The 23652-nt window shown below is 41.8% G+C and overlaps 1 protein-coding gene across 2 annotated transcripts in view; it reads left to right on the forward strand.

Moving 5' to 3' along the window:
* The window catches only part of slc66a2 (solute carrier family 66 member 2), a 38228-nt gene that overhangs the window by 8591 nt on the left and 5985 nt on the right, over nt 1-23652 (forward strand). For both annotated transcript variants that reach the window (XM_088929514.1, XM_088929513.1), the window contains one exon: nt 13776-13992. In XM_088929514.1, the coding sequence (XP_088785640.1) occupies nt 13776-13992 (217 nt within the window). The remainder of the gene's footprint in view (nt 1-13775; nt 13993-23652) is intronic.

The following is a 23652-nucleotide window of genomic DNA, read 5'->3' on the forward strand; positions in this document are numbered from 1 at the left end:
ACATTGTGAGAACAAATGCAAGTTCCACAGCCAGCTTGAAATGCTTCAAGTCGGGAGCTGCATCAGGCTGCAAAGGAACAAGTAAAGGTTCGTTCCATGCTGAAAAGAGAAGAAAAGAAACGCAACGTTTCGGCTGTGTAGCCCTCTTAGGAGGTCCTACTGCCTAAAGGACAGACAGAGAGCTGTTTTTAAACAGTAGTGATCCAAGAATCCCCTATGTTATCTAGAATGTCACTTACTATCTAACAGGCAAACCAGTCAATCGAAGGACCCAGAACGCACCTGTTAACCTGTCCCGAAGAAGGCTCCACAGCCGAAACGTTGTTTCTTTTTCTTCTCTTTTCAGCATGGAATAAACCTTTACTTGTTCCTTTGCAGCTTGAAATGAGCTGAGTATGTAATACTCTTTTTAAATATAATTTTCAGATTGCCTTTGGCATCTCTCATTTCTTAACATTGAGTAGAAATGATTAAATAGTCCTGGCCTTTTGTCAGACTCATCTTTGTCCCAGTTGTCTGAACGTCGAATTCCAGAACCGAATCATCCGCTGGTGACATTAAGCATTTAGACAGTTGGAGATGATAGTGTTTTGACCATCTTGGACACCAGAGGGCAACAATGTACAAAGCATGTAAAAATGAACACTGGCTTTCCTTGGTTTGGCAATCACCCTCAGTAACTGTCTAAGTAAACAACAGCAATGATATTTTCCTTGTTGCGTTATACAGCATTCTGTTATAGAAGTGTCAGATATCTGTGGACTGGACCAGATCTCATAAAGCATTATATTTCACGAAAGGAACACATCTGTAAAGAGTTTGGATCTCCAATCTTGGTAAACTTCAGGATTTAGAAGAACAAACCCAATACCTCAGTATTTTGTGAAAGATGGCTGTTGTAGTCTTCTTCTGGGTTCAGTTCTGTCCAGTAATTTGTTGGCAGACCCATTTATCTGAAGTGGCTAAGGCAGGCTATATCGGGAGGGGCAATGCATTGGTCATTAGGTAGTTGCAGTAAAGCAATATGAATAATAGTGACATGGAGGCAGCAGAGACTTACATTAGGACCTCAGTTTTGTCTTAAATTAGAATAGTGGAGTAAGAGGGGAAACTTCCTCAGGAGTGACAAAATTTGGGGCTTTTGAATTAAGATGGATCTCCTGACACTGACTCCTTGGCCTTAACTATGTAGTATTCATACACAGCCACCTCAGTTGTTACTGTTGCCCTGATGGGTCTCTGCCTGTTCACTGTACTACCATTTTATTGAACACGCATGACCCGACAGATCAACAGGGGGATCGCATCAGGGGTCTCCAAGTGTCTGGTTTCTTTACAGAGGCGATTACTTCATGTAGTATAATAGTTTATGAAATCCGGCGCGGTCCCCAGATATCTGACTCTTCTGCAACACAATGCTGCATAACACAGCCCAGGAAAATCCCATCACTGTTGTCTCTGTGATTCCAGGCTGGACGTCTATGGTGCCTGCTTGGCTCCAGGATGCAGGAACGGTATTGTAGGATTTCGCCCCATTTCTCTTGTAGATCCTGGACAAACGTGCCTGTTCACTGGTCTCTGATCCCTAGACGTTACACATCATCCCACAAGTCATTCAGTGGGGCTCAGATGTGGGCCCCACACAATCGACCAAAGGACATGTATTATATGTCATCATGTCAAAGCGATCCAACGGGAAGGAGTGTCTTGGGCCTTAATCAGTATGGGGTACCTACAGTTGGGCTGCCATCAATAACAAGTGGAGTTCTGTACTAATTGGACCCTCCTGGACAGACCCTCACAGTTAGACCCCCCCCCCCTTTGACTGGTCTGGTGTAAACAGTTATTGCGTCATTGGGCGCTTGTGCATTTTCCCCACAGAAAATAGTCTGCAGTAGCTTTACACTCTGTCCACCAGGGGGCTCTGTTGAGTCTCAGAATTTTTCATTCGAAAGCAGGTTCTGCTTTACCAAATACAAATGGTCAGAATATTAGTAATTGTCTCATTGCAGAAAGTGCAATATGTTTTGCAGCCTTGGGCTCTGCAACAGCCCAATTTTTACTGGAAATGGTTTAACAGCAGTGTGCAAGCTTAGATTTTAAGCAAATTCATCCCTTCGTTATCTAAAAGCTGCTTATTCCTGGTAATGGATCCTGCTGACTAATTATCAGTATAATGTTGGACCACTAGACCATTCACCGGTCCACTGTGGAAGGCACACTTGGGTTAATCAGCATCTCTGAATTATACCTAGGCAGAATTTCATTGGAAGGTTGGACGCAACTGGAGATCCTGGAAAATACTTTTGGACCTAGAGAGAATGTACAGACTTCACACCAAAAGCACCCAAGTGTGTAATCGGAGCTGTGTGCCACCCTGTATAAAAGCATTTGTAATCGTAAGCCGTACTGTACTGTACACAGTGTTCTATGTACATGTGCAGAGACCTGTCACTCGTTCAACCTCTCTCGCTGTTAGAATGCAGGTAATGTGTTGTCTGTGTTTCTCTAACAAGTTTGCAAAACATTGTGAAAGTTAGAGTAAAGCTTCTTGATTATTTAAACCCTGAAATGGTTTTGAAACCTCAGTTGTGCTCACTGATTTTCTTGTAGAGTTTAGGTTAATATATGTGAGCAAATCATAATTCTTGTGTAAATCGTTATTAAAAGTTTTAAAACTCAGTTTGTAAAGAGCTCTGAAAGTGAACGTGTCTAAAAACATTGCAGTCAAGCGCAGATTGTCCTTGCCTTACTACAGAATTAGTTCTCATGGTTGTCCACTTGGTGGTGGTAAAAAACTGCTCCATAAAATGAAGGATATGTACAAAAATGTAGCCTGTTGCAAATGGACTGTGAGAAGTAGAAAAAACAGAGGGTTCTGCAGTTATGCTAGCAATATTTTTTTGCTTTTTTTTCTGCCCACACACAAACGAATACTCAGCTTTCTGAACCCCTTTCCAACATTGAAACAGTTAGTTTCACATGCTTTATTCTTATTACAGTTTGTTTTTTTAAGTGAATACTAAAATAGGTCCTAGCACTTTTTTGTCAGTTGTATGCAAATTCACCTGAGGTTCATGTGATGGAAATGTTTTTTTTCTTATGCGATAGAGACCTGCCAGTATATTTTATCTTGAAAGCTCTAGTGTGTCAGGACTGATTCCTGGTGGGCATATTTATTTTAAGTTTTATATTTTTAGCAGGTTCATGAATTTCCAGCCACTGTTTGGGCAATCTTGCCCTGCATTTTTGGTCCAGGTTGCAGACTGGTTTACTCATCAGCTATATTCCAAAGCTCTACTGTTCTGGGTAAGGAAAGTATCACCGTTTCCTACAGAAAAGGCTACATCTTTTTCTCCTTTTGCATTTGAAGGAAATACATTGGATTCCATTCTTAACAGTACGCTCGTGTTGTTCAGTTTCCCTGCAGTTTTGTTTTTAAGAACTTTTCGTCGGTGTCTCTTTCACGAAAACAAAATCCAGTTCAACATGACAAACTGTTTTAGTTCCTGGCTGTTGCATTGCGCTCCGTGTCTATTATCAGCTGTGCTTAGTGACAGGTTTAAACTGGGAGAGGCTCCCGTTAGTGTAAATGACACAGTTTTCCGACAGCGTCGACTGTTTGTCTTCTGCAACATTTTGTTGTTCTGCTTGGAGGAAGGCACATCTGTAAAGTTTCCAGCAGCTTCATGTGAGTGCTTGATCCCAGGGAATGCTGGGCTGCCTGTCCTGTGGGATACAAATACTGTACATGTTACTCAGTCCCTTTAACTAAGAAGTGCTGTTTGACAGCCTTTCCAGGTCACAATTCCTTGGCTTCTGTTCCTTTATTAACATGAGGCTTGCTCATACATTTTCTGGCACATTACACCCAATTCATTTAATATCAGCTTGTACTGTCAGTAAGTGAGAGATAATGCTTCTGCTTATCTTTGTGCAATATTTGAGCAGTCTGATCTGACTTGTACACGGGAGTTTAAATTACCGAAGCAGGTGAGACCATCTTCATAAATGTGCAGAGAATGCTGTATGCTGTATTACGGCAGTGCCTGAAGAGGAGAGATCTGGTGTGGGAAAGCGAGCTGGAGCAGACGTTTGCTGCTCCTGAATACTGTGTCTGATAACATCGTAAAGCATCATATGAGATTTATACCGTTGTAACAGATCCAGGAATCTCATGGCCAGATCTTTCCCCATCAGCCTTTACCTCACTGCATTCTTTTGGGAGCAAAGGTGTCGGAGCCCATGCTCCAATTTTTAATGGCCTGTGTGCGCAAACATTTTTAGGTTGTGCAAATTTTTTTCCAGTGACAAAAACTTGTGCGCATTAAATTGAGTGTATGTAAAATTGTAAACCTGAAATTATTTTTTGTTAATATAGTCATTCTCATAGAAGCATAGAGATCCAAAAGACCGGGACAGCGATTCAACTAACCCAATCATAGAGACTGAGGGTCGAGCGAGCATGAGCAGTGAGGTATGAGACTGCGAGAGCAAAGATATCGATTATCGAGTAGCAATAATAATGCACACAGCCAAGTTGGGCCTCTCGCAGCCAGTCTCATGTGGTCAATTTAGCATTTTTCAATTGTCGACCATGTTTGTGTTATCATCGTATTTTTTTTCAATTATTTTTTTTGTGCGCAGTTCAGTTTCCTATGTGCGCTGGTTTTCTAACATGTGCGCGCGCAGACGCGCCCAGCTTAGAGGGAACATGGGTCAGAGCTGTAGGCAAAGAAACGGCAGAAATAGTTTGAGAGTCTTCACGTCATTCCCTCGTTCTGTTTGGTGCCTTCTCTGCTGATATGGAACTGACTGAGCACCTGAATATGAAGAACAAGACACCAAGGAGAAACCCGAAGCATGTGTTTTAGGTTTTCAAGCAGAAGACTTTTCTGGCTGCAGCACTACCACCTTTTAGCCTGATCTCGGAAGTGAGGCTGAGCCTGGTCAGTACCAGGATCAGAATCCTCTAACTAATACCAGTAGGTGGCGCTCTTCCCTCTGGACCAGAATATCCAGTCCTACGGCTCAGTATGGAGGCTGGGATAAAGCACTGGGATGAAATGCTCTGCATAAATGCAAGGAATTATCACTCTTCACCGAAACATTTATGGGTTGTTTAACCAAATGTGCAAGATGGGCTGATTATTTTGTAACCCAGGCATTTGGCCAGACAGCCTTACAGATAAGAAAGTAGCACGGTCTGATCTGTATTGCCACCAAGGGACACATTGTATTGTAAAGCTGAAGTGAGAGATGCGCAGCTCCTCCATTCGGCACTAACTCGCCTGTGGCGCCTGTGGTGCTGTGGCACTTGCAGAAAAGATACAGCTACAAAAACACTTACGTCGTTTTCAAAAGTAGGCTCCTCAGCCTTGGGGTTTCCCATTTGATATTTCTGCTAGGCGTGTGAAAAGCCCTGCCCTTCTCCACATTAAATGTAATCTGCAAATGCTTGCACAGTTCTTAATTGTAGTTTTATTCTACTTCGCTGTTTCTTCAGTGTTTGCTACTCCTCTTATTTTGGAATCGACGGTGTTCATATGTCATTTGCAGGCTGTAACGGACTCGAGTTCATTCTTGTGGATCAGAAAGAGTGGATCTCTGTGGTTCCCCACTTATTGTTATTTCTCGCCGTTAACCAGTTCTTAAGCCAAATACATACAGTGATGTGAAAAAGAAACTACACCCTCTTAAGATTCTACAGTTTTACATATTAAGACGTATCTGACCTTCCCCTAGTCCTAACTGTAGACAAATCCAACTTCATGTGACAAAGAACACAGAAATTTTAGTTTGTCATTATTTAACAAAAAGTAGCACTTGGTGAGGACTAGTCGAAGGTCAGATATGTCTTAATATGTAAAACCACAGAATCGTAAGGGGGTGTATTTTATTTTTCACATCACTATGTGACATCACTAATGGCTATTGCCTGCAGTTAGCAAAATTAAAAATCAGAATATACCGTATCATACGCTCTGTTGGAATACATCATTGTCATTTTAAAGAACTCTTGCGAGTGAGATAAGTTACTATTTCTAAATTAATTTTGACTATTGCTTTGAATCCTTTAGTTTAGATGCAAGCACTATTTCCACAACATTTTGTGTAATAGGAATAAAACTTATCAGTCTATAATTGGTATTTTTTTGCTTTAGTATGTGCCTCAACTTCCAAATCAAGTAAATGGATGTTGGCCTACTTTATATTAGACAGGCTGGGTTATTGAATAATCATTTATCCTGTTTCAGTCCTCCGGAGAATAGCTATTTGTTACGAAACTCTATTCTCCATGCTTCAGATATGGTTCACAATTGATGACTGCTACATCCATGAAGCCTATGATGTGTCAACGGCTTCCTTGATTTACCTTTGGAATGTTCTCTGTAGGACTGACTTTTGCCACCTGCATAGTAAAGAAGCTCACCTGCAGGATTTCAGATTGCAATACTTAGTCAAGCTCGATTATCTTATGCAACCACACTGGCAACTCCCCACTGCCACTCTCTGTTTTCAGACCACGTCTTTTCGCGAATGAGTGCTTGGCTCATTCCATTCTCTTATTTGATTATCAAAAGTGTCTTTGTTCATCATGCTTTATTGATCATTTTCTCATAAAGAGGATCCCGGCTTTATTTGGTATGACTGGTTATGCTACTTGTATCTTAATCCAGTTCTGAACTACATGGTGCATTTCAGTGCCTTGAGGGAAATGTAAGAGTTAAAGCATTAACTAAGATCCCAGCACAATATCCAGTTATACAGGACCTTGTGGGATTTAAAGCTCCAAGTCCTGAGTGTAATACCATTGCTGGTCCTTGAATCTTGCCGGACTCTTAATAAAGTGCAAGCTGAACAGTTTTACAGAGCTGTACTGATGATAATCTCTTGTGTTTGGATTCCCCTGGGACATCAGTGCTCCAAAGATTTAGGCCGTGATTTATTGTGCATCCCTTATCCTCTATCTTGAGGATTTAAAGGAAAATTGCTCATTTCCTTCATTAAATAAAACAAATGGCTATAATGGTCGGACATGTTGAGTGGTAAAAAGCACTAATTTAGTTCCTGCCCTTTTTGAATATGGCTTTGTGAAGTTGTTTTCCACCGTTTGAAAGCTGTTTGGCTCAATCACTTAGTGTTGCCTCCTCATTAGTGGGAGGTGTGGGGGAAGGGGCTGTTCCATTTGTTGTGTTTTTGGACGCTCATTCATCATTGTGCTCCTTGGTGTGTATAAGTAGCACAGCAGCCATGACTGGGAGAAGACAAATTACCACATCATTCTGTCGCGCGCCGTGTCCTCGAGCTGGGTGGCTTATTACGGGCCTGGCGCAGTGCGGCTCCTTCCGCGAGGATGCGTGCGCGGAGGAAACGAGCTCTCCGGAGGGGGCGGAACAGGAGCCTCAGCCCTTTACCCCAGGCCCCGTCTCCTTAATCCGCTGACTCGCTGAGGCCGAGCGCAGAGGCTTTGCTCCGTGAAGCACATTAGAACAGGGTGACGAGGCGACACGGTGATTTTCATTTGCTTTGTCAGCATGTTTGCTGCTGTGTGGGGAAACAAAACCAAACTTGTTAGGCCGTGTTCCATAACACTCCTAAAGCAATAGGGCTTTTCTTCTGAAAACAAGATTTTCTGTGAACACGTCTGTATGTTTATGCTGTAAAATACTTTGAGTAATACTTAACTTAATGCGTAAGAGGCTAATTCAGTTGGGTGCTGTTACCTGTGTAATCTCCAGCCACTCTCACTAATTGTGCTTTTCAAGGAGTTTAGCTGAGCTGCCTTTGGAAAATGTATTTGAGCCATTTCTGTCCGAAGTAATCATCAACCATCCTAAGGACCTGGCAGGGTCTGAGTTTGGGTTTCCTGTTGACTTGGTTCAGGGTCTGTATGCTGTGATAAAGATGCCATAGGCTATGTGCGAAGGTTGAGTCAGGCTGGCATTATACTGGCTCGTGTTGTACGAGGGCTAAATAAAATTGCAATAATCAGCACTGCATTTGTGCCAACTTCTACAGGAGTTAAATCATTTAATAATTGCTGCTGCTTTGAAGTTGGTTGTTCCGCTCTTCAGCTGCATGTGCAGGCTCTGTAAAAGTCATTATTCTTACACACTCCAGTAACTGCCATTCTGTTACTGATTTGTTTTAGCCCTCTTTTAGCTTAACTGAAAAAAAGTCTTTAAAAATTGATTTTCCTAAAGACGTTCTATAATGTAATGGCTTTAGTTTTTTTAAGCAGGTTCCGCTGCCGAGTCTTATGCGATATTGTGACTTTAATGTGGTTGTTTCACAGATTAGTGCCATGCACTCTGTGGCTTAACTTAATTGTCATAAAGAACTCTGTTTGGAAATGTCCCTCCAGGTGGTGAAAAATGATATGAACTTGATATCTTCCGGTTCGATTTTGGTTTAACCAAAAGCCTGTTTTCATCAGGCCCCATCATCAAGCTTCAGGCTGAGGCAGAGGTGTTGGCACAAATTATTTCACTATTCTGTATTTACGTTTTTGGTGCACAGTTGCTTTGTTCACAGTCACTTTCTTGGCACAGGCTGTTACCTCCAGCTCTATGGTGTAATACCTGGCTTTTGCCCTTGCAGTCCGCTCGTCAAATTTTGTTTTGTCACTGTCTTTTCTGGCTGAATGATTTACTTGTTGTGACATTGGACACAAATGTTTGTCTAATCGTGTCTTGACGGAAGATTTCAAATGTTATTAAGCCTTTCCTTCCACCTAGAGGAGAGGATGTCCACTGGATACTGAAGTACATTAGGAGGTTTTTGGTTCAAGTCTTGTGTTTTGATACTATCTTGCTATTTTTTTGGAGGGAGCTACTACACTGAAATGTCCTTCGGATGAGGAGGAAAACCAAGCTTTTGTTATTTCAATCCCTGGCCTCTTCACCTTATTTTGAATATAAGCGTCTCCTTAATGACCAGTTTATTATCAGTAAACGGACACTGTCAGTGTCTTGGACACTTGTGGTGAAAATGAGACTTTCACAGTGCGATTGTGGAAACAGTTAATGGAATGAAAGGGCAATGCAGCAACAGTGGCTTAGGTCTTATCCAGCAGTGGGACAGGGCTCTGGCCTAATGGGGGATTTTATCTTTTTTGGGGGGCAAAATTATAAATTGGGATGAATCAGCCTTGTGGCGTCTCGCAACTCTCTCCTGGTCAAGTTGCCCCCTGAGCTCGGGGAGTTGAGTGGCATTTCTTCTTACTGCAGTGGACACTGTCGCCACACGCAGAGAGAACCAAGGACATCATTCGTTCCGCACTGAGTGCAGATCATTCAAGACTTGTCTGACCTCCCTTGCCTGTTTAAGTGGATCTCAAGGACTGCAGGGATGGTCGTTTTCTGTGATGGAAAATGATTCCAGTGGTATGTTGCTTTGTCTGTGTACAGTACCATTCAAACCCTGGAAAGTCTGTACCATAAAGGAGATTGAGTGAATTGCATCCCAAGATTCAGTCTCCCCGTCTTCAGGCAGGGGAAATGTAATTTTTTTTAAGTACGCTGTATTACAGTTGATGCAGGAGCTGTCCAGATTTGATGGCAGCCCAGTATGTCCTCCTTTTGCTAGGAAAGCAGTGCAGCTGGTGAGGATGTTTGTGTAGGTTGATAAATCACCTTAGGATGTCTGCATACTAATTATTTAGCTTTCTCTGAACAGTTTATTTTCTTCTGATTATTCTAAAGCTCTGGATACCACACCTGCAGAGAGACTCGGGGCAGTGTTTTTTTTTTGTCTTGAATGTTACTGGTCTCTTCATTTGAAAACATTTTACAGACGTTGCAAATGATTTCTTAAGCATAATGGCAGACATATGTTGTTCTTATAGAAAGAAAAGGTTAAACTGGTAGAGAAGGTAGATGTTGCTTTTTGTCATTTCAGTCTCAATATATGAACAAACTCTTGACATTTTTGTGCACACTGTTAACGGTAAATAAAATAGAACATTTTTGAGCTTTCAGAGAAACTCATATCATGAACATACTGCCATCCTGTTGATTTTGCGAGGCAAAATCCCTTCCCTGTTGCTTGTGGGATCGACAGTCAAAACCGTTTTCTGTCCTTAACCTCTGTACATGTCGATGCCAAAGATTTGACTTTGTATAACGCACATTTCATGGAACAGGAGCATCCATCTCCAAGCTCCCGGGTGCAGCTCTGGGAAAGGTGTTTGCCTGGAACACTGGCTGGGTACCGGGAGTCAGCAGTTCAAGTCTGGCTCGGGTCACCTTCTGGGAAGGCTGGGATTTTCCAAGCAGTGGCTGATTCCCAGAGAGATAGGGTTGGAACCACCTAGTAGGCCTTCTCTCTGCTCATGGCGCAGTGGTGGCTCATAGTGACAACAGGGAGAGGTCCGGCACTCCTTCAGCTAATGGGTGCTGTGGAGAATGGCTGTACAGGTGGGCATGACAGAGGAGCCACCTTGTCTCCTGAGAGGGTACAAGAGTTCTTGTATTCGAATCTTCAAATACATTAACAAATGAGGTTGTGGAGATCCAATATTCACCACTACATTCTTTGAGTCTGTTTTTATATTTTCTATAGTTGTATGTAATGATTAAAATCGTTTGGGTGCTGTGTGGCAGCGGTGGGAAATGTCACAGGTATGGTAGGATATGTTTAGCCCTGCTGCACCTGGATACCCCGTCTCCCCCAAGTCAGACCCTTTAGATCAGCAGTCGCGAGGAGGGCTGCTTCTAACAGTGCAAATCAGAGCTTTCAGCTTGCAAAACATCTCAAATGAGCACTGGTGCCGATGTTGATTGAAATAAATAACGGGAAGTGGAGGCAGCAAGAAAAGAGCGAGGGGGAAAAAAAGCCTTTAAAAAATTAAAATTGCTGCCTACACCTGTTAAATCATTCTGTGCAAAAAAAAAATGTATTATTTATATTGAATTTTAATAACGAAAGCCACAAAGGAAATTGGCTTGGATTTAAAAGTCAGTGCATTGCTACACGGCTTGCATGCTGTGGCTGGATGAGTGTCTCACAGCTCTTTCAAATCCAGTACACCATCGCGCGCAGATTACAGAGCGCGCCCTGGGGAGAATCCGCGGCGGTCCGAAACCGCTGTCACTTCGGGTTACATGAAAAGGCTTGTGCGCAGACGCTTCAAATTCTTTCAAAGCTCCTTGCTATTATTGGGCTGAACAGTATGTGCAAGGGAAGAAAAAGGAAAAAAGGTTTGATAAAGTAGATGTTTTCTTTGATATTTGTATTGTATACTGCCCCAAAAGGAACTATCCATGAAATGAGCAAGGAGTTATTTCACTGAACATCTTATACTGTACCACAACGTTATACTGAGTGGGTGAAGAATTCTTAACATCACCTCAGTCACCAAAGCCTCTGGGTTATGTCTTGCCACCTGTGACATCATACAGGGGTTGTGAATGGAAATCCACCATTAAGTGCCAATGTAGCACAGGGCTGGCATGTTCTGGCTGCTGGAGGTGATTGGAGAGGCACTCGACCCTGTAAGGGTTAATTAGCCAATGCTTTTATCCAGAGCAAGGTGACATTTGTACCCATTTATATGGGCATTTTGAAATATTCTGTTTAAGGGCACCACAGCATTTGCATTTCCATTTATTCATTCTCCAGCAGTCCTCCTGGAGGCCCTGGATCTGATGCTGGCTGTGACTAAAAGCCTGTGTGGAGAGACCAGGGTGGGGCAGAGATAACAGTAGCACTGCTCCACCTGGGATTTGAACCCCCTCAGCCTTGCAGTTACAAGTTCAGAGCCCTCCTCTGTCCTCAGCGCAGCTGCCTGCATGGGGACATTATAATTAATTATTAATAATTGCTTACACTTATATAGCTCTTTTCTGGACGCTCCACTCAAAGCGCTTTACAGGTAATGGGGACTCTCCTCCACCACCACCAATGTGCAGCCCCACCTGGATGATGCGACGGCAGCCATAGTGTACCAGAACACAGACCACACACCAGCTATCAGTGGGGAGGAGAACAGTGATGAAGCCAATTCATAGAGGGGGATTATTAGGAGGCCATGATTGGCCTCATGGCCTCCATGATTGTAGAGTCATGGAGATGTGCACCCTGAATCGTCAGAGCAAAAATGCTCAGGAGCTGGTCCCAGGTTGTTAAAGGAATAACAGTACAGCAGCCTTGATCACCCTACCTAATTTCTGAACCAAATAAGGTTTCCTTACTTGAAGAACTAGGTGCTTAAGACCAGGAAATTAAACAGAAGGCTAACCGAGTGCCAAGGTGACCAGTGCAGCATTTCAAAGTGATTGTGAATGTTTGCAAAATCCTCTAAATATGCTTCATTTAGCCTTAAGTTGCATCAGATTGTTTTTTTGTTTTTTTCTTCTTCTGTGGGAAATCATTTTATCTGCAGTGTAATTGATAGCATGGCTTTGAATGTAATCCCCAAATCCATTACTGGACCTATTTCCATTTCTTCCCATTAGCGGGTTATCATCTAAACAACACAAAGTATTTTGACCGACCTACATTACATAAGAAGTAAGGATTGCCGCAATCCCATGCAGAAACAGTGCTACGTCCTAGTTTCTGGTCAAACTGTTCTTCTGTTTATTTTGGTTTGCCGCTACGTGGATATCTGTAAAACAGCCTGTGAGTTTTTAAAGAGTCCTGAATAATCTTTCATTAGGCTAAGCAAAAGTTTTGGAAACCCTCAAATACCCTTACCTTTGATAGGAAAGCCCCCTGGTCACATGCAGCAGTTTGACAGGTCTTCGGGTGAGCCTGCGTTAGGGTCAGGGTGATGTCGGAGGACCGCGAGGGTGGCCTGCTTCTAGTGCCTGCCGAGTGTTCATAGACATCCCCTGGGAACAGGTGTCCTGGGAAGGCAAAGCAACGTTAAGCACAACAGCGGGTCGCGGAGGTGTGAAGTGTGACTCGGACCAATTGAGCCTGCTAGTTTGGGGGTGTCAAAATGTAGAACTGTTTGATTCCTGTTGTTGGGAGTGGGATTTATTATGACTTGCAGTGATTGGGATTTTAAACTCTGGAGGATACTGGGATCCAATTCCTGATGGGACACTCCTGTTGTACCCTTGAACAAGTTACCGTAGTTGGTCTAGTTATGGACCTGCTGCATCAGGGTTTCTTCAGCCGGTAAAATAAAGGAATATAGTACCTTTGGTGGATTTATTAACTGGTTAATGTGTTCTGCCTTTCCTCATCCTTATTCACGTTGCTCTGTACCTCTGCCCTGCCAGTAGATATGGCGTAATGACATACTCAGCAAGGACTGAAAAAACAATGAAAATGGCTGGAATCCAAATGCATCTCTGTGACCTGGTGTTATCTCCTCTGTATTTATTTGGTAAGGGAAGCAGAATATTTGATCCAAAGTCTTGATTTTCATTGCGGTAAGTGGTGCACACGGATGCTATTGGACGTTTGACCGTGTTGGAGAACATTTGGAAAAATGTCCGATTTCACTTTCACTTCATTTTGATGGAATTGATGTTTCTGTTGCTGGGTGTTTAACTTGTGATTATCGAGTTTTGAAAGCGATTATGTTCACGTTTACTGTAGCTCCTCTCGAAATGTGTGTAGAATCAGCCATGAAATTGCTTTTAACACATGTGAGGAGTCTGCAAAACAGTCTGAACCACACAAGTCAGCAGTCCTCCCTTTTGGATGCCATTTGTTAGTTCAGACATGCTTGGCTAAACTAACTTCATTAGGCAAACTAGATTAATAACTTAAAGTGCTGGGTGCTGTTTCACACATCTTTTTCCCTTTTGTTTCAGATTTTGAGTGGAAGTACTTCTGGCTGTGGAGCGGGTTTGTAGACTATCTGCAGTGCGTGCTGGCATTCACTGCTGTAGCTGCATACATAACCTACCTCTTCCTGGACTCCATTCTCTTTGTGGAAGCGCTGGGCTTCCTGGCTGTGTTCACCGAGGCCATGCTGGGGACCCCTCAACTCTACCGCAATTACCAAAACAAGTCCACAGAGGGCATGAGGTAGGATCACAGACAATCCCTAACCCAGTCCTGTATAAACCCCTACTTTATGTATTGGACATGGAGATCCTTTCTTGTAGTTAAGCTGTTGGCTTTAATGTCTTGACCAGCTTCCTGGTTTCAGAGATTCTTTTACATTGCCTTCAGTTAAAAGCCACGTGTTTTGCCCAGCTAAGTAAAAAAGAGTTCAGAAAGTGGGAGAAAACATTGTCCCTCAAGGATTTTACTGTACCTATTACTCTGAAGTAACAACTCATGTAATGTTCGTCAGCAACTCATGCATAAAGTGAGTACAGCTGTAAATGTTGATTGTATGCCATTTGAATTAAAATTGATAGGCCACTCAGTTTGGTCTGGCATCATCATGAAGACGAAGTCCAGCTGCTCCTCACTGTCTTTGGATGTAATTTCATTTCCTTCTCATTTCCCTCTGTTTTTGCTTTCATACACAAAAAGTTTTCTTGTGGTTCAACATTTGGCTCAGGGCTTACTTTTGATGTTTTTTTTTTTAATTTCTACAGTTTGTGCACAGATGTAACATTTATACATGATTGAAAGGACATTTTGGTGCAATATTGCCAAATCTCATTTTGGTCCTTTGTGTGATGATCATAGTATTTGACATTTCCTTTTTCTTATTAAATTCAGTTTAATGTAATTTTAGATGGGGTGTGAATATATATTCCTGCAAGGCCAAAGATCTGTGTAGAACTGCAAAAGTATATTTCCATGCCATCTTTCTTAAGTTATCTGTAATGACTTGCTTTAAGACCGATAAGTAGTAAATAAGAGTGTTCAATGGTCTTTGAGTGCTTTTGTTGTCCATTTATTCAAACTAAGAGCAAGAGTGAGCGACTGTCCCTCTGCGCAGAACTGCTGTTCTGTTGGTACGCTGTAGCTCATTGGAGCAAGAAGTGGTATCGGGAGTTGGCAGAAGATTACAACACATATATTCCCACCATATCAACTGGCTTTAGTATTTAATTACCCTAGTGAATAATGGTGCTTTTTTATTTTTAGGTCTTTGCACTATAGTTAAGTGCTTTAAAAATACCCCTGCTAGTTTGGTTTTTGGATTGTGCAAGAGCTTGGAATTTGGAAAGCACAAATAGACATCTCTGGTAGTTTGTAATTACCTCCTTGTCTCCAGTCTGTCCCCCCCCCCCAACATCATCCCCAAGAGTGGGACCAAGTCCAGCCCATTATGTGTGTAATAACGTCATTTTGTGAGCATGCAGACAGGTGCACAAAAATATGTTCAAGACTGTCAATGCCTGGCCTCAGCCTTTTACCGAATGGGAAGCAATTCATAAGTCTGCAAATGAGTTCCAAATACCAAATAGAATAAAAAGGGAGCTTTATTCTTATAAATGTAAAAAAGATCCTACTCAGCATACTCTCCAAACAGAAATTTACTGGGATTTACCTAGTTGAATCCTACAAGACTGATCGAAAGATGTGCAGTTTACTTTACGAACAGATTTTAAAATCTAAGCATCTTGTGATAAAAGTACAGAAGAATTCCCATACCTGTACCTTCTGTGAATTTTAAGAAATTTACCCTGACTGCTGTGCCGCTGTTTTTTCTCCTGGCCTTTGTCTTTACCCTTCGGTTGTATTCTGCCTAGAGTGACACCGGCTCCTCAGACTGAGAGTCTTAGGGCTTGTCTGCAGGTTGTGCTAAATTCTGGGCGACAGCATGTCTGGGGAAGACAGCAGGTGACTTCCCCAGACATTATCACCAGGACAACTGGTTTCCTTATGTCAGTACCGAAACCCGTAGAATTGAGCCCAAAATTTGAAAGTGCTTTGCAGCATTACAAATGGATGAGGCGCCATTGTTTTATATTCTCAACACATTCTTGTAGTGCTTCACCTTATCTGCATGATGATTTAAGTAGACATGCTGTAGTTATAAACTGTGTATGGTGTCTATCATCAAAGGGAAATTCAGTCTTGTTTGACAGTTAATTAAAACGTGCAGTGATAAATAGCTATGTGACTGAGTTTATTATTTATATTGGTGTATTTTGATGAATGATTTTGATTGCAAATTGTGTGCACGCAATTTCACCGTTTAACCCTCAAACTGTAGATTTTCAGCGAGCCTGAGGTTTTAATATGATATATTTCTTTTGCACTGGAATGCTTACTGTTGCAAAATAACTAGCATTTTTGTGATTTTCTTTTAGATATTGTTTGAAAAGTCTTCACAAACAGTGGGCTAAACATTTAAAATTAAAAGCATAAAACAAAATAATTCCACAAATATGAAGCAAATCCCATTATTCAACAGCTTCTTGGCACAGTTATAGTGGTGTTCTAACTAGCTATAACCCTGTGCCTCTGTAGGGTCAAGAGAATCTTTCAGCAGATACGCTCTTAAAATGTCGGTTTTGAGAATAGCTAAGAGTTTCCCATCAGCTAGGGGCAGGGTGATATAATAATCCTAGGTGATGTGCAGGGGCCATTCTGTGCTTGCGTCCTACATTCTTTTTGGATCAGATTAGTGAAGTAAGACATTGCTTCGTCAGTTGGCAGCTTTAGTGGGGCCAGACTGAATGAACCCAGAGTGGGATTGAGCCAGGACATCGAGGTCAACACTCCTACTCTTAGGAACGGTGCCGGGGGATAGTTCATGACCAAATACCTCGGTTTAATGTCTCATCCGAAGGACAGCACCTCCTACAGTACAGTGACCCTTGTTGCCATACTGGGGCACTGTACTGGTAGAAGCACTCATAGAAGAGTTTTTCCTGGACCACAGACAACTTCCTAACTTGTCCAAGAAAAGGCAGATTACTTATAATCCAGTCATGCATCCCAGTGTTATCTAATATCAGACACAAGAATAACATTAACACTGCAGCAGCTATTTATAGTTCATTTCTGTGCAGTCGAACCACACAGTTCAACACGAGTTCAAATGGCCCGTTCCCGATTATGGGTAAGGAACACAGGCCTCTTTTGTTCCATTGCTCGAATCTTGTCTGAGACGTAGCACCCTTGAGCAATGTGGCTAGAACTCCGTTGTTTAGGCATATGAAAACGCAGCGCCACCTAGCTGCCTACCCAAGTTAGTCCTGTACTCCTTCACAAATGAGTGTGAGAGGGAATTTGGAAAGGTGAGAAACTGGTTTTATTTATTTTTTACGTCTGTTTATCCTCACACTCCATGTGCACATCTGGTACACGTGTGGTAGATGGATTCTCAGAGGCTTTTCCGTGGTAAAGACATCACTTTATTCACCACTCCCTCCCATTGGCATCTGTTATCTGTGGTGTATTTTTACATGGAACTATGGTTTCATGTACATATTCTTACTTTCCATGTGACGTTTTGTGCAAAGAGAACTATCTCTTTTGCTCCATATCTTCAGCTGTGTACAGTATAAACAGTAAATACTCTCTTGTATGGGACAGTCATGTGTTGGTGCATTGTGCTCTGAAGTGAACAGAGAACACCATTATTCCATTTATTCAATTTATTACTGTTGATTCACAGTTAGATGGATCTTTTATTGTACATCTAGCTACATTCATTTGTCATGGTCATCAAAACTAATGGCAGCTACTCTGGGCTGGTCATGAGTGTAAGACAAGGATGAAGTCCTGTGACAAAAGGGAGTGAAGTACAATTATACAATAGCCCAGTCTTTTAAAATCCAAATTAGATAGATAGATAAGACTTTATTGATCCCGAAGGGAAATTGATGAAATTAAACTGTCATGGCTTCAGTGATATTTCGTAAAACCCAAGTCATGACTGTTCTCCATGGAAAAACTTGGATTGAAGAGGAGCAGACAGCATTTTGTCACACATATTTTGTCAGTGCATAGATTTAAAACTTTTTAACAGCAAATCATGTTTTATGGTTTGCTTTTTAAGATGTGACTAGTAACAGAGAAATACATTATGTGTTTGAATCTGTAATCTAGTTAGAGCTTACTTTTCTCCATATACCATCCTAGGCATTCTTTAATTTCCACCTCCATGCATACACTTCAGTGATTCCAAATTGTTGAATTAATATGGTTTCTAAACTAGCCTTATAAGTTAAATACGATTTACAGGTGTTCTGTGGAATACAACAAAAGCATTGAGTCCCTGAAGCAATTGCAGACCCTGTAAAGCAAGGAGAAAGCAGCACCAGATGCAGAAGTGGTGTTTTATCTTTGAGGTGTTTTGTTTCTCGGAGCCGGCTGCATGGTTAAGCCAGTGTAACTAGGCCTGTGATGATTGTCGGTGGTCTGTTGCTAGGGGACGTATGCACAGGGTTTTGTTTTTTTTTATTGCTTCCTCATCTGTGTCAGAGCCCGAGCTTTTTACAGGCCACCAGTTAATATCAAACAAAATATGGGCAACGGCGAGATCTCGCCGAGGTGTGTGAAACAAGTGCCTGTTTCCGTTTCTTGGGAGTTCACCATGTTGTGGAAAGTTTCTTCGCCCGCTCGGTTCTTTGCCTGGTTGATGTGCTGCATTATTGTTTGTGTTCCTTAGCCACAGCTAATGTGAATGCTTTGTGAAATCTTTTAGGTAGCCATGTAAATCAGAGGAGGAAGATTAGACTGGGATAACAATTATGTTTGTCTGTCTGTTCTTATTAGATGGTGCAAAACGCCTATAGCCTATTTGAGAGGCCACTGCCGGAGGCTCTTTTCTCTCATTTTCATTCCTCTTTCCTCATATTATGTGCTGGGGAAAAAAAGGAAAAGAGAGACTGTAGCGTGAGTGACGGCTTCATTACATGGTACAAGCGGCAAAGTCATCTTAATCCTTTTTTCAAAGCTCAGATTTTAATTGCTGCCTGTAAATAATTGTTGTAATATTCATTAAAATGTTTCCCCCCCCCCCAACTAGAGTGAATTCTCTGACAGGGTGGTTGGGGGGCAGTTTTAATGCATTTTTTTTTGGTCTGGTTAGTGCAGCCACCAGATCAAAGCAAAGACCTCAGGCATCCACTTCTGAACCTGTATGATAATGAATCATTGAGGGAGACTGCCTGGATCCATATAAGGACTCTGCTTAAAAGGGTAATCACTACACTGCCTTATTTAGTGTCATGTCAGCCTTATTGCTTTTCTATCGGCTTTGTTTTAAATAGCTGAAAGAATCCCTCCTCGCTTGAGATTTTCCACTGCAGGGAGGTCGAGGCGATCCCTGCCACTTCAGAAATGGGTTCAGAGACCCCCGGGAGAAATATCCTGGCTCCTTATTTTCTGGTCTGCAAATTCCTAAAATAGAAATGTATTCACAATTCAGCATGGTATTGTGACCCACACTGAGTTGCAGTGCATAATGTGTTGCTCAGAAGCTCGCTGCCTTGTATTGGCTTTTAGAAATGATCCTGAAAAAAGCCTCTTCCTTTCCTTTATCATTATGCACAGGTCAGTGCTTCGGTAATTCAACAAATTACGAGGCGCGTTCGTGTTTCAAATCTGGCCAACAAGACGTGTGGCACTTCTGAGGAGGCAACAGAGAGAGAGGGCTGGAGTCAAGTTATTGAAAGTTTGCCTGATGAATCAAAGGGCTAAGGTTGTGGCGGCTGATGAATTATTCAAGGGAAGACTTGTCAGGCTCTATACACCCCCCTTACACACACACACAATATTGGTTAACAGATTGGAACAAAGGTGAAAGGGTAAAAAAAAAAAAAGATGTTCCAGAGTAACAAGTTTTAAATGACCCTGGAGGTATAGGCTTATGAGAGAAAATGTTATTTTAAAAATTCCTGTTTGTATTTGAAATAGTCTCTCTTTAAAGAATTGCTGTGTGTGTGTGTGTGTGTGTGTGTGTGTGTGTGTTCTTCTTTACACCTTTCTGACGACAAAGATGTAGAAGACATCTCAATATGCACCAGATGTCTATGTGTGGTTAAACAAATAGAGTCTTTTAATTAAAAAGGTTCAAAGTTTTCAGTCTTATCTTGTTGGCTGCTGTGTTCGGGTGCTGTTTGAGATGCTCGCTGCTTCCATGAAAGATGGATTTAAGAAAGGTCCTAGAAGGATTGCCTGATTGACTGCTGTTACTCCAGTCTGCTGTGTGCACACCCCTGGGGCATGGGCTGACCGATCGTTTCATAATGGGCTAGGCAGTGATGTGTGACTGCAGAAATGTTGGTTTGACACTAAAAGAGGTAGTCACAAACACCTTCGCAAGCACAGCTTTGATCAATCTCAATAAGTTTACTAAAGAGAAAATGATTTATCATCGATCGTCTGTCTAATCTGTCAATTCATCTGTTATCCATCCATCTGACGTTGCCCACCTTGACCTGTTCAACCACATCGGGAGGGTTCGGGGATTTCGGAGAGCTTGGTAGTGAGATGGTGAGATGTTCTGTTAACCCACTAAGGGTGAGGACGAGAGCCAACACTCTTCACAGCAGAGGTGGTAGAGTTGCTTTGTTGTGGCTCTTTCGTGTTGAGGTGGTTTGACGTTTTCTTTGCGCCGCAATTGAGATTTTACAACAGGACTGCGATATCCTTGGTTTCACTGGGGTCCTTTTTTTTTTGTATTGCCGTGTTTTTAAACGCTGTTTGTCACCCCTGTCTGCAAGCACAGCACTTAATCAGTTTCAATGGTAAAACGCTGGTCGAACAAGTTGCTCAGTGTAATGTGAAGTGTCCACGTTTCATTCTTTACTTAAGGAGGTACAGTTTTAATTTATTTTATTATTGTGTTCACCATACTTTCCATTTTTGATGTATAACATTTGATTTTACAGACAATTTTCAAAATTCATATGATTTTATAACCAGCTCTTTGAGTTTGGAACCTTATCCATATTGTTGGAATACCTGCAACAACTTGTTTTTCCACCTAATAGCTCCAAAATGTGTTTGAATAAAATACACAATTGGGGAAAAAAAACTACATTTTGGTACTGTGAGTTTCAGTTTGAAATTCAGCTCTAAGCTCATATCTTATGTAACACTTTTTTTTTGTCAATGGCCTGAAAGTGAACAATAGCCAGGAGGAGGAACAATTCATATGCAATTACAGGCAAACAAATAAAAGTCCCATTGCACAGGGTTTCTTTCTTTCTCTTTTAAGAGCTGCAGCCCTTTCTATAAATCTCTTAAACACCAAGCACCTGATACGTACAGCTTATCGTGTACAACCAGGCATGAGACATTTTTTGCTGCTTCAGTATAATTGATGCAAGAACACTGAGCTAGTGACCCAAAATGGATTATAAAGTGCTATGAACTGGGAGGCTGTTTCTATCTCCCTGAAACCTCGGGAGGGACCAGAACTCCTGAAGGACGTCTATATGGTGGAGGTAGCAAAAGCAAAGAGCTTTAAAGTTTCTATTGCTGTCTCCTGTATCATGGGGCTGTGGCTGGTTGCAAAATGCGTCTTTATTTTGCCCTTAAGTGTGTCTTGTGGGTAAGGGTATGTCTTGAAAGGAATACCTACAGTGTCCAACGCAAGATATTTTACGCAACCAAGGCCTAAGGCCAGAGCCTTTTCTTTCTTTCTTCCTGGGTATTCCTTGGGCTTGAGAATGTGGGCTAAAACAGTATGAAAATCCATGTTGATACCCCAATTCAAACAGTTCCCTTCTGTTCCAGTTACAGACAGCCCTGTTCTGTGTGTGAGACCAGTCGGTTGCTCTTCCCTCAACAGCTGCTTTGTGTGTAATAAAGTTTTAAGTACAGCGGAGATGCACAGAGTAAAAACCCAGTTTCTCCTTTAAAGACTTTCCTTTTCTCTATTTCAGCTTTTAACCATCTGCTTTGAAAACCAAAGCTGTTCCGGACAATTAGATGAGATTTTTATCCTACATTGACTAAATAATCTGTGACAGACGAGCATAAATGTGAGCTACTTGCTTATCAGTGTAGTGTTTTACTGGCAGTTGTGAGGCACTAGTATTGAAGCTGAAGACTGAAGAAATTAATAATTGACTGCAAGGAAAAGTGTCATCCTGAGGGGCATTTTAAGACGGAGAATAAAATGATGAAATATGCTATGAAGAGAAGCCTAACATTACAAATTCTTTCAAACATATTTATTTGAAATTAAGTGCTTCTGGACATGGCTAGATAGATCTTAACATTGTAATCCAGCTTGGATAAAAGTACTTTGTATATCCCAAGAGCATCAGAAGGGTTACAGAAGAGGCCCATTCTGCCCCTCCTGCTCTTCTTGGTGCTACAGAGGTTGTTTATGATATTGTTGTGGAGAACAAGAAGACTGACTGTTGAGATTTAGATGCAGCTGAAGCTGCTTAGTTCTAAAAACAAGTTGAACTGGATAGTGCTCTTGGAGCTCAAACTGATGAACTCCAGTGAGTGAGCAAGAAGCGTGATGCTTATACGTAGGCAAGTGGAAGTGGGTGAGACTAGGGTTTGACCTGCTCCTGAACTTTTCTTTTAAACTCGACTAAAGTGAAATAAATGATCCTATAACCAAAATTCCCTGTTGCCCTTAAAATCTTTAAGATGTATTCTTTCAAACACGCACATAGTAATAGTCCTAAGAATTGATTTGTGTCTTCAATTTGCACATTGGACAATTTAAAGCTTTGAGAGCTCCTGCTCTTTTATGTAAAATTGTCAGTAGAATCCATAGCTTTCAGTTTAATCCACATCTTATGTGGCCCCTTCCTTCTTGTTTGGACAGCATTTACATCCGAGTCTTGTCACCGTAGTGATGTGTAAAGGATGGAACAAAGCGGAAGTCATTTCAGGGCAGGTGGGAAGAGGAGTTTAAGGTTTCAAAATGCACTCAGGTTGTTTAAAAGACAACACAAAGAGGAATTGTTTTGTTTTTTTTGGAGGGTATCAACTATTTTAGAAGTGTAATTTATAGTAGCTTACCCTTTAAGTTCCAGGAACTCTCAGCGTGATTTCTGCCTACAGTAGTTGCTGAAGTGGCAGAGGCAGCATTATCAGGGCTGTATGTCACAGTGTGCCATGAAATTTCCGCCTGGGCTGCTAGTTTTCAAGGAGGACTGTGTCACTTCTTCTGAGCTTGGTTAGCATTCACAGTGTGGTGCTACAATCACAGGCAATCACACTAATTACTACCTGAAAGACTTTCCTCATCCCCCACAATCCTCAAATGCATAACTTTATTTAACTTTCTTTTTCCATGATACACGATCCTTTGCCCAGTTTGCCGTGAAGAAGGGATGAGGAAATACAACCATTCATCTCTTTGCCTTATGAAGTATTTCATGTCATGTCAAACGTTTTATGTCAAAAATACAGTTTGCATGTTCACATAAGATGCAGGATTTTCCTGTAGACAACATAAATGCTTTCTTCCTGCAGCAAGTACCTGACATTAAAAGTTAAGAGTGTGTGTGAGTGGTAAATGAGGCAATTATCCATCTACTGTAGATTTGAACCTCTTTGTTCAATTCAGGGTTGCTGGGGAGCCAGAGCCTGTACCAGCAAGCATCGGGCACAAGGCAGAGTACACACTGGGCAGAATGCCAGTCCATTGCAGGGCAGACAGACACTGACACACACAGACACACACAGTCACCTCAGGGCCAATGAGTCTACCAGTATGTTATTGAAGTGTGGGAGGAAAAAAGAAAGCCAGAAGGAGACGCATGCACAGAACATTCAAGCTCTATACAGACAGCCCCATAGGTCCGGAATTTAACCTAGGGCCCCACTGCTGTGAGACAGCAAGACCTC

This window comes from Atractosteus spatula, chromosome 12, assembly GCF_055471065.1.
Source record: "Atractosteus spatula isolate fAtrSpa1 chromosome 12, fAtrSpa1.hap1, whole genome shotgun sequence".
Classification (NCBI taxonomy): Eukaryota; Metazoa; Chordata; class Actinopteri; order Semionotiformes; family Lepisosteidae; genus Atractosteus; species Atractosteus spatula.